At 36.9% G+C, this 11,338-nt stretch overlaps 2 protein-coding genes and 1 pseudogene across 3 annotated transcripts; 2 read left to right on the forward strand and 1 right to left on the reverse strand.

Moving 5' to 3' along the window:
- Positions 1-433: 433 nt before the first annotated feature.
- LOC104740299 (1-deoxy-D-xylulose 5-phosphate reductoisomerase, chloroplastic) lies at positions 434-3,537 on the forward strand. Of its 2 annotated transcripts, XM_010460851.3 has the most exons (12): positions 434-672; positions 811-1,010; positions 1,207-1,293; positions 1,504-1,629; positions 1,717-1,779; positions 1,877-2,026; positions 2,132-2,199; positions 2,299-2,413; positions 2,491-2,595; positions 2,685-2,797; positions 2,956-3,102; positions 3,194-3,537. In XM_010460851.3, exons 1-12 carry the CDS (start codon positions 576-578, stop codon positions 3,360-3,362), a joined length of 1,440 nt encoding a protein of 479 aa, XP_010459153.2. In that variant the 5' UTR covers positions 434-575; the 3' UTR covers positions 3,363-3,537. The 2 variants fall into 2 exon arrangements, with proteins under 2 accessions (XP_010459153.2, XP_087329745.1); XM_087473619.1 differs by lacking the exon at positions 1,207-1,293 and having other exon boundaries at positions 453-672; positions 1,431-1,629.
- An 829-nt stretch (positions 3,538-4,366) lies between these two features.
- On the forward strand, positions 4,367-6,875 carry LOC104757031 (F-box protein At4g22390-like; annotated as a pseudogene).
- Positions 6,876-7,951: 1,076 nt separating this feature from the next.
- Positions 7,952-9,272, reverse strand: LOC104740290 (E3 ubiquitin-protein ligase SINA-like 11). The gene is made up of 2 exons (XM_010460842.3): positions 9,033-9,272; positions 7,952-8,911 (listed from the first exon to the last, which is right to left on the reverse strand). The coding sequence occupies exons 1-2, from the start codon at positions 9,162-9,164 to the stop codon at positions 8,237-8,239; spliced, it is 807 nt and encodes a 268-aa protein (XP_010459144.2). The 5' UTR covers positions 9,165-9,272; the 3' UTR covers positions 7,952-8,236.
- Between the last annotated feature and the right edge of the window lie 2,066 nt (positions 9,273-11,338).

Genomic DNA, 11,338 nt, shown 5'->3' on the forward strand with positions numbered 1-11,338 from the left:
GACATGATTGCTTATACATGTCAAGAACTAAACTAAATTTGACATGTGGATTTGTAATTTTCTTACAGCATGTAACATGTTTAGTCAACCATATATAATTATAAACATGTCAAGATCCAAAATTAATTATACTACATGTCAAGAATCAACATAAACTAAAATTTAACATGTGGGTTTGTAATTTTGTTATAGCATAGCATGTAACATGTTAGTCAAACATATTTAATTTCATATAATAAGATATTCATATATTGTCAATATAGCCATTTTATCAATTACCACACTTAAAATTAAAATTTTCAAAATTATGAAAACCATAAAAAATCTCTTTCATAAATTAATATTTATTAGCCAAAAAAAAATTAATATGCTCCACAAAATCTTTAAAAGATAATGTGAAAGTCTAGTACCATATAAATTACGTGATATTCAGATATTATTTTTCTTTTTCTGTGATTCATCTCTCTCTCGGCTCACTATAAAGTCTCTGATTCCTTTTTTTTTTCTTTCTCTCATAATCGAGAGTACGCGCGGTTCTCTAGAAAATATTCGATTTTTTTTTAATAGAGACTGATATGATGATGACTCTTAACTCAATACCTCCCTCTGAATCCTTTGCTCTTTCTTTCTTGGATACCTCCTCCAGGTTCAATCTAACCCCTAAACTCCCAGGTACTTTTGTCAACTCTGTTTACGATTAAAGTTTCATACTTTCATTAGTTTTACTTTGGCTCGTCTGAGTATTGAATGATCCGTATCCAGTTTAGCTTCGAGAGTTTAAAATTTTTACATCTTTGGAGTGTTTCACAGGTGGATTTAGTTCGAGGAAGAGGAATCAAGGGAGAGGGTTTGGAAAAGGAGTCAAGTGTTCAGTCAAAGTGCAGCAGCAATCTTCTCCTCCTCCTCCAGCCTGGCCTGGGAGAGCTGTTCCTCCTGAGACACCTCGTCAATCTTGGGATGGACCAAAACCTATCTCCATCGTTGGATCTACTGGTTCTATTGGCACTCAGGTTTTTTTTTTTAATCTGTTTCTTGGTTTCTTCTTACTCTTTGCCAGATGAGTTTAGTTCCTTGAAGTTTGATTAAGGCATGATTGTCCAATTATTGAGTAGAAATTGTGTTGTTGTTTTTTTAGTTTGCGATCAGCATGTTACTGAGTTATTTGTTGCATCATTTTTATGGGGATAAGAACTTCCATTTCTGCAGACATTGGGTATTGTGGCTGAGAATCCTGACAAATTTAGAGTTGTGGCTCTAGCTGCTGGTTCCAATTTTACTCTCCTTGCTGATCAGGTAAATTTTTTACTCAAGTGGTGACTTACAGCTCCAATTCCTCGTTCAGACCACTTGGTAATCTGTATTATATCTCAAGTCAATGATAGTAGATAATAATATACTGTAAACTAATAGTATAGCAGGTTCTTGCTTAGTTTTATTTGTCTTCAGTGATCTCGAGAAAAAGTCTACATTATGTTTCTTTTACCCTCTTTTGAATGGTGGCAGGTAAGGAAATTTAAACCTGCGTTGGTTGCTCTTAGAAACGAGTCATTGATCGGTGAGCTTAAAGAAGCATTAGCGGATTTGGACTACAAACCTGAGATTATTCCAGGGGAGCAAGGAGTGATTGAGGTTAGTGCATTTGTTTGTTTTGAATGTAGTGTAGATTTTTTCACAAATTTTTATCATCATTGAGTTCTTACTTATGTTCATCAACAGGTTGGTCGACACCCTGAAGCTGTAACTCTTGTTACCGGAATAGTAGGTTGTGCAGGACTAAAGGTATATTCTCTAGTTCTTTGTTACTAAAACTAGATTGAAAGAATATGAAAAAAGAAAGTTAGAGATGATAAAACCATATTGTTTGTTTTTACTGCAGCCTACGGTTGCTGCAATCGAAGCAGGAAAGGACATTGCTCTTGCAAACAAGGAGACATTAATCGCAGGTGGTCCATTCGTGCTTCCGCTTGCCAACAAACATAATGTTAAGATTCTTCCGGCAGATTCAGAACATTCTGCTATATTTCAGGTATCATAATTCACATAAAAATTTTAAGGCACCTCTACTTTCATATTGAGTTAAGTTTTGGTCACGATGCAATTTGAGTGAAAACTCTTCTTTTATGGTCTCTAGTGTATTCAAGGTTTGCCTGAAGGCGGTCTGCGCAAGATAATCTTGACTGCATCTGGTGGATCTTTTAGGTTTGTTTCAATATTCTTCTCTCTGCAATAGATTTTTTTTGTTTTCTTTCTCAATTCTCATTTGCTTAATGGAAAAAGTTAATTGGATTTTGAAATTAGGGATTGGCCTGTTGAAAAGCTGAAGGAAGTTACAGTAGCTGAATCGTTGAATCATCCAATCTGGACGTCCATGGGAAAGAAAGTCACTATAGACTCAGCTACGCTTTTCAACAAGGTTAAGATCATTTTCTCTGATTTTTAAAAGTACCTTTTTGATCAAGGTAGATAAATTTCTTGATTTCTTGGAAACAGGGTCTTGAGGTCATTGAAGCACATTATTTGTTTGGAGCTGAGTATGACGATATAGAGATTGTCATTCATCCTCAAAGTATCATACACTCCATGATTGAAACAGAGGTCTTGCTTGCCTGACAACTAAATTAACTGCATTTTTTTTGTCTTTCCGGTAAAAATCTGTCTCGCATGTGTTTTGTCTTGTTCCACAGGATTCATCTGTAATTGCTCAATTGGGTTGGCCTGATATGCGTATACCGATTCTCTACACCTTGTCATGGCCCGATAGAGTTCCAACTTCTTATCCAAGACTTGACTATTGCAAGTAAGCAAACCACACATATATATATATATGCTCTCTGAACTGTGGAGCTAAGCTTAGTTGGAGATTTTAATCACCACCAAGAAAAATTCCCTAATCTAGTTCAGTTTGGTTTTAGTTTGTTTAGATAAACTGAACTGAAACTGAATCGGTTTTGGCAGACTTGGTTCGTTGACTTTCAAGAAACCAGACAATGTGAAATACCCATCCATGGATATTGCTTATGCTGCTGGACGAGCTGGAGGCACAATGACTGGAGTTCTCAGTGCTGCCAATGAGAAAGCCGTTGAAATGTTCATTGATGAAAAGTAAGACTTTTGTTTTCTCTTTCGGCATCTCAAACGAAATTCTTGAAATGAATCAAGAATGACTTTTATATTCTGTGACTTTTGTTTACAGGATAAGCTATTTGGATATCTTCAAGGTTGTGGAATTAACATGCGATAAACATCGTAACGAGTTGGTAACATCACCTTATCTTGAAGAGATTCTTCACTATGACTCGTGGGCGCGTGAATACGCGGCGACGGTGCAGGTTTCTTCTGGTGCTGGTTCAGTTCATGCCTGACACAAATTGGTTGTTGGAAGAACATCAGTGGAAATGTGGGAACAAGATTAGTGTACAGAATGGGTTAGTATTACTTAATAGCGCTTGTGGGAGGATTATGAATTGTGCATATATAACTAATGTATCTGTGATCCGAACAAGCCAAACCAATAAAGCCTCCCGTTTAAAATAAAAATCCTATAATGGTGAAAACAAATGCGGGTGTATATAGGTGTGTGAGATCAAACGAAGAGGAGTTAATGGCGTCATCTGATTTATATTTCTATCCATAAATCAAAGAGTGGAGGTACTGAACTACTACTACTACAAAGTACAAACAAGGTCTTAAATAGATAATTATAGTATATATTTTTAAACAACTAAGAAATTGAACGTCTCTCAAGTCTTAACGGCAAACCAAATAAGTAAACGTATTGAAAGTCTCATCTCCAACATTTCACCACACAATAAACTGTTAGGGAAAAATATGAAATTCTCTTCGGGGATTTGAGAACTCACTTCAAGAAACCTCTTCATTTCTGGTGATTTGTAAGTAAGCGTATGTCCATCAACTAATGTATCTGTGATCCGAACAAGCCAAACCAATAATTTGAAACCATTTATACCAAAGCCTCCCGTTTAAAGTAAAAAAATCCTATAATGGTAAAAACAAAAGCCTAATGTGGGTTCTTGAAAAGCCTCGGAGGCTTCATCAGTAAAGTATTGCATCTCCTCTGTTTCTTGAAAAGCCTCTCTGTTTCATGAGTAGAGAGCTTGCAGCATCATCACTCATTCACTTGTAGTTGTGCTACTTTTTTGGCTTGCTGCTTAGGAAATGGCACTCGGTTGTTTGTAAAATAAATGGAAACCACAAACTCTTTTGAAACTCATATTTCAGAAGAGTTTAAAGACGAATTTGCATGCATTATGAAATTCGAAAGAGTTTAATGGGAAACAAGTTAATCACACACGTACGTAGATAAATTTTGATGTAGCCAAGCTACGAATTTTAGCTGCAATAAGAGATGCGTAATCTGTTCAATCCATCTACCAGGAAGCTTCACCGGTTACCAGTTGAGCCTATTGGTTTCTCGGAAAGTCACATCACTCGTGAGTTTGTGTTTTACGGTTTGGGTTATGATTCTGTGAGCGACGACTTCAAAGTTGTGAGGTTTCTTCAGTCTAATATAAAAAGCGGCGAAGACTATTTTGGTCACCCTTTTGAGATCAAAGTTTTCAGCTTGAAGAAGAACTCTTGGAAGAGTCTCCATCTTCCCTTTGAGGTTCTGATTCTTTTCTTCAATTTCTATTATCGTCTGTTGCCTCGCCGTGGATTTGGTGTTTTAGCTAAGAATTATCTTCACTGGATTTTGCCTGGGAGGCAAGAAGTGATCGCTTCTAACATGATAATCAGATTTAATCTTGCCTCTGACGACCTTAGCGTCCTCAATTACCCACTGGAACTTTCGAATCCAAAGTTTGATTTTTTTGTATTCCTAGGAAAATGCATGAGTTCTTCATGGAACCAAATTATTAGATAATGTCTGGTTTGGGTTTGAGTGGAATCTGAACGTTTGAGTTCTGTTCTTCAAATTTCTGGAAAATGATTATGTTTGTATGTTGTCTTATCATTTTCACGAATGCCCATTTCGTTCGTTTGTTTGTTTTGTAGGATTACTATAAGATTCTAGAAGTTGATTACGACGCAACTGAGGACTTAATCAGACTAAATTATCGGAAGCTTGCATTGGTTTGTTAACTTATATAACCCTTTTCAAATATCCGTTGTTTAGATGTCTGTCTTTTAGATTGAATTCTGATCTGGAAGAAGAATGAATTTTGCTGAGGATGTTTTATTTTTGTGTGATTTCATCTACAGAAGTGGCATCCTGATAAGCACAAAGGCGATAGTGCAGCTACAGAAAAATTTCAAGAGATTAATGAAGCTTATAATGGTAAGTCTTTCTTTTGCTTAAACGGTTTCTATGCATCGGAACATAAGTACCCTAGATAGTGGCAAGCTTCATTGGTGTTTCCCTATATTCGTTGGTCTAAAAGAAAAAAAAAAAAATACATGACAGAGAGAGAAATAGAGTAGAAAATTTAGCAAAAAGAGAACATGTAGAAGCAGATTGACGTTTTAGGAAGACTAGGAGGAAACAAAGTTTAGCAGTGAGAGAAAAAACTGCTTAAGCCTTTAGCTTTATCCATTTACCTCCTTGACTTTTATTGTTCATTAATTCTGTTTTAGTATTGATACAACTCTATCTAGTCTCTAACATCCGATAATTTTACGTCCTCTCTCCATCTCTTCACTTCTGTGTACTTGTTTCTCTTTAACATGTCACAGCCTTTTTGTTTGTACTTGGTCTCCTTAACTATTGCTTCAATTTATCTTCATCTCGTAATCCTTTGTTGACTGACTTTTAGTATGTAGTTCTGTTTCATCCCTTATGTTTTCTGTCGACACTTGAGAATATATGATGGAGCACAACCTCTCTCTCTCTCTTTCTTCTCAGCAGTATCCATTGCTACTTTGGCTTCTTCCTCGTTAGATTTCATTGTTTGTTTACTTTCTCTACGAAAACAAATCAGAAACAGAGTTATTGAATCAGTTTGGTGGATATAACAAAGTTCATGAAAGAAGAGACTTTGCAAAATCTCAAGCCAGAGCAGAAACTTCTTATATATCGAATGGAGAACAATTAAAACCCTAGAGACGACGCAAGAACAAAACCGAGAGAAGGGAAAAATATATTTAACAGGACTTGCAATACAAGCAAAGACCGAACGCTTGGTGTTTTGATAATATATAAGCATTTTTTTTTTTCCTTTTACAAAAAGGATATTGATGGAAACAAAATTTTTTTTTAAAAAAGAGAGGAAATTACGTCAAAAAAAATAAACTAAATTGGAATTGGAGGTAATAAAACAATTGTGAAAAGCAGAATCAGAGATGGCTGCGTTTGTTTGATGTGTCACAATGAGTTTAGCTATGCAGATGTTTGGATATTGAAGGAATACGAAGATATAAAATCTTGGAGTAAGATGTTTACGGTGCCTAAACCAGAGAGTGTAGAATCTTTTGACTTTGTGAGACCTCTGCTCTATTCCAAGGACAGGAGCAAGATTCTGTTGGAGATTAACAACGCCAAGAATCTCATGTGGTTTGATTTGGAAACTAAGATTCTTACAGCTCTTGGAATAGAGTGTGATACTTCGTTTACCGCAGATATCCTCGTGAGTAGGAGTAGCCTTGTTTTGGGATGTAAAGGAGATCCTTCTGAAGCTCAGCGCAGGAAAAGATCAGATGATGCAGAAGAAGAATAATAATAATAATGGTGAGAGAGCCAGTGGTTTCTTACTCGTTTTGTTTCCTTCATAGAATTTTGTAGAATTCGATGATAAGGAAAAATCAATCTGAGTCTTATAGATATCTTCAAATGATTAACCGTATCAACATGCTTATACATCGTAATGTTACACAATCTTAGGGGTGGATTTCTGTCCAAGGGATTCAATCTGAAGTTATGAGCAAAGCAGGGGAATCTTTTGAGCCCAAACACTAGATCAAGGTAAGTGTAATGAATCTAATGATATGAGTATTTTCCTCGAGTTGGTATTTTTCTTAGGCCTCATCTTCATTTCTTTTCTATGTGAGATATTTAATCTGAAGATAGATACATAATTGGATGTCTTAGGGAGTGAAAACTTGTGTCAACGTCATAGTTTTAACATAAACAGTTTAGGACATGTAGATGCGATCTTGATCTGTGTTTGATTTTCAGGTGCAGTAGCAGCAGTCCCAGGGGAAAGGAAATGGCAAAATCCTAAACCCATTTGAAGTCTTAGTAATAATTAGCTTAACTATGTACGTAGCAAGTCGTAAGGGAAGATAGTGTTGTTTCTAAATATGATTGACTGGAATCTTTATGTAAACTCTGTTCACTTTGGTCTGTTGCAATCAAATTTCGCTATTGCAAATATTTGAAACTGAAGAGGATTTACTAGAGCATAGTAAATCGTGGATAAACAAACACGTAAGAAAAAGAACACTTCAAAAGAAGATATTCACCTAAGAAGATGAGAATGATCAAGTCGGAGGCTCAGAGCTTTTGAGGAAGATGGTGTGAATAAGTAGTATTAAAAACTTACCATTCTCTTCTCCAAGAATGAGACTGAATAAGCCTCTTAATCCAAACAAGTTAGACAAGTACGTGAGTTCATTGTTAAACAACAAAGAGATGTGAAAAGATTTAACAAAGTAAATATCTATTCGTTTTATACTAATACTAATTTCATATCTCGTATTGTAGAAAAGAAAAGAAAATACTGATCATACATTTTTCATAAGTAAAATCTATATTAATAAACACAAAAAAGTGTAATTTTTTTTTTTTCACAATTACAATTTACAAATCCAGCAATACACTGATTGATGGTAAGGGCATCTCCAACCCCACTCTATTTTTTAGTCAAATTTCTATTATAGAGTAACATTTGCTCCAACCCTACTCTATATCTTACTCTAAAATAGAGAAAATAATAGGATTGCTCTATATATAGAGCAACTCTATTCTCACCTCTATTTTTTTACACTAACTCTATTATAGAGCTGAAAATAGAGTAATACATTAAAGTAAAACAGTGCTCTATTTTTGAGTTACTCTATTTTAGAGAAAAAAATAGAGAAATACAATGGAGATGGTCTTAGTGATAACACAACCCATATAAAACTTTTTTCTAAAAACAGACCCAAGTGTTTGATTTCGATTTTGCTTCCAATTATATTTTATTACCGACTAAAAATAAAATATTTTGAGAGACTCTTGTAGTCTTTGCTGATGCAGTTGCTCTAAATGTGAGAGCTAGAGAGTCATCAAATCAAATAATATCTAGAGCCACTCTCCGTCGAAATTCACGATGGAAAGACTCATCTCCAACATTTCACCACACAATAAACTGTTAGGGAAAAATATGTAACTCTCTTCGGGGATTTGAGAACTCACTTCAAGAAACCTCTTCATTTCTGGTGATTTGTAAGCAAGCGAGTGTCCATCAACACTACAGGAAAGCCAGTACGAAATCTTCTCTAGTTTTGGAGTTGGTGATGCAATACTTCTAAGAGTAACATAAACACCATGCACCTCCCTGAAACACTGAACCACAAATAATAGTTTCTCCATATCTTCATAAAGAACTAAAACCTTTTCGTTAATGTTTATCCGAAAAAGGGCAGACGAACGAAAGTAACAAGTCATGTTTTCGTCAAGATGGCTACAAATATAGTGACTGTACATGCTGGTGTATGGGCCAATGTAATTGCAATCGAGGTTAGGGCAAGAACAGCGAGAGTAGTTGCATTCCTTTTCATGACTTGACACTTTCCCATAAGAGGAAGTGTTTGGGCAACCAATATCAGCATTTCGACATGGAACAAAGGCTGCTTTAAGAACCTTCTCCATTGGGAAGCATCGCTTACTACCAATGGGTAAATCACACCCAGGACCAGGGCACTTGTTACTCACTTTGGCTAAGCATAAACGCCAAACTAGATGTCCATCATCACACTGAAATGCAAACAAAAAAAAAAAAAGATCTAACGTGTTACAATCAAATTAAAAATTAAAACCTTATTCGGTATTAGAATACCACATGAAACAAAATCGAATGCACGATTGGAAACATAACCTGGAAGGTAGGAACTGTGAGCGGCTCGAAGCAAACCGGACAATCAAGAACATCAAGATCCGACAACTTGGCCGATCGTGTTTCATTCTCTGTACGTTGCCTATTTTGTGAGAGAATGCTTTTACAAACCATTATCAATTATAATTAGGTAATCAAATTAGGTTTACTAGTCTTCACAATTTTGTTTTTGGTTTTTACTAGTCTTCACATATAAATAGAAGAGACGAGTAAACCCTAATTAATTAATGGTCTACTCAGACTGACCATTAATTAGCATTAATGATTACTGACTCATCTACCATTATCTCATCTCTGTATCCACGAAACACTACTATAATGTGAGAGAGATCATCATCATCATAAACAACGCTTACCCACTTAAGTAAAGTAAATTATCTTTTTTTTTTTTTTTTTTTTGAACAAACAAAGCCTTATATTAAAACTTTTAAAAAAGTTCAGTACAAGAGATGAAAAGGCCAACTTTGCTAAGCCATCGGCTAACTTGTTAAGGTTTCGGGGAATAAAACTAAAAGAGGAACTAGAAATTTTTTTTGATAGAAACGAGATGTCGTGGAGAATCCCGTGAAGATCCTTGTGATGAAGCTTCTGATTAATCGCCTTGACTAAAACTTGTGAATCGGAGGCGAAAGAGATATTGGTGAGATCTGATTCGATTGCAACTTCGATCGCGGTCAAAGTTGCTATCGCTTCGGCTACCAAGGGGGAACGGACTGCGTGAACTATTCTCGATCCTTGGAGAATCGTTTGGCTTTGGGGGGTTTTGAAGATCCAACCCAGACCTGCCGAGCCATCCATCCGCCATGAAGCGTCTGTATAACAGGTAATTGACAGATTACTTCGGGATAATAGGGATCTTGGTGAGTCAATAGAGTGTCGGGTCAGTAGCTGGGTTTTAGGTATTTTTGGGATTTGATTTGATTGCCATTCCTTTGCTCGGATAATAGCCAGATTTAAAGCTTCTTCTGGTGTGGTTTTTATCTTGCTGAACAGGAGGCGGTTGCGGGATGACCAGATTGCCCAGAAGAGCCAGGGAAATAGTGGACCTCCCCCAATCCCCATTGGAGGGAGACACGTCAAGCGGCTGGCCAGAGAGATACCATCAGTGACAGAAGAAATTTGATCCGGGATGAAGGCTTCTTTGAAAGGTGCCTGTCTCCAGACTTTTGACGCAAAGGGGCACGTGAAAAATAGATGGAGGACCGATTCTACCTGGTTACAGTGTGGACAGGAGACTGAGTCATTTACTTGCCGATTCGGCAAGTTTTCGCCCACAGGTAAGGCATTACGAGCTGACTTCCACATAAGAAGTTTTGTTTTTGGGGAGGCTTTTACCCACCAAATGTTTGTTTTCCACTTGAAGGATTCTTGAGGGTTGGGGGAGGGGGATTCACTCTGATCATTCTCTATTCCTAGCGCTTCAAAATAGCCTGATTTAGTAGAATACACCCCATCCGATACAGGAAGCCACGCCCATCTATCTGAGGCTCCGGTCTTACTAGGCTTTAGAAGGAGGATATCCTTTTCATATTCTGGGAGAATTTGCCGGATACGGTCAAGGTTCCAAGAGGCAGAACTCGGTAAGAGAAGATCAGCCACTACTAGGTGTTGAGTTTCTGCTGTAGGGGGACCAAAGGGGGTTCGGGGGGAATCCAAGGAGAGCCAAGGGGACCGCCAGAGGGGGGTTGATTCGCCGGATCCAATGACGATACCTACTTTCTATTTAAGCAGATCTCTTCCAAGACAGATACTTCTCCAGCCATGTGACACTGATCCAGGCACCTTACTTTCCAAAAAGCAACCGTTTGGGCTATATTTGCTTAAAAGGACTCTGGCTAGGAGACAAGATGGAGAGGTAAGGATTCTCCAACTCACTTTAGCTAATAGGACATCATTAAATGTTTTGATATCTCGAAAACCTAACCCACCATCCTTGAAAGATTTTGTCATATTTTTCCATGATATCCAACTAATTTTTCTCTGCTCTGTCTTCGTATCCCACTAGAATCTTGTTAAGGCAGATTGAATTCTTTTGCAAAGGTTATTAGGTATTTTGAAACAAGACATGGTGTAGGTGGGCATGACAGCAAAGACGGATTTCAACATTGTTAGCTTACCAGCGGTTGATAAGAATCGAGAAGACCAACTCAAGGCTCGCTGTTTGATTCGATCAACTATCATACTAAAAAGATCTCTCTTCTTGCGACCAAAGAGTTCAGGTAAACCAAGGTAATTACCATTTCGTCCCTCCTTATGGATGCCTAAGATCGTCTTAGCCTTTTCTTTCA

Source organism: Camelina sativa, chromosome 2, assembly GCF_030686135.1.
Source record: "Camelina sativa cultivar CO46 ecotype springtype chromosome 2, ASM3068613v1".
NCBI classification, from domain to species: Eukaryota; Viridiplantae; Streptophyta; class Magnoliopsida; order Brassicales; family Brassicaceae; genus Camelina; species Camelina sativa.

Coding starts and splice junctions, on each gene's coding strand:
- LOC104740299 (XM_010460851.3), top strand. CDS start 576: ATGATGATGACTCTTAACTCAATACCTCCCTCTGAATCCTTTGCTCTT. Junction 2,798..2,955: donor CCAAGACTTGACTATTGCAA/GTAAGCAAACCA, acceptor CGGTTTTGGCAG/ACTTGGTTCGTTGACTTTCA. Junction 3,103..3,193: donor GAAATGTTCATTGATGAAAA/GTAAGACTTTTG, acceptor TTTTGTTTACAG/GATAAGCTATTTGGATATCT.
- LOC104740290 (XM_010460842.3), bottom strand. CDS start 9,164: ATGGTTTGTAAAAGCATTCTCTCACAAAATAGGCAACGTACAGAGAAT. Junction 8,912..9,032: donor TCACAGTTCCTACCTTCCAG/GTTATGTTTCCA, acceptor TTTGCATTTCAG/TGTGATGATGGACATCTAGT.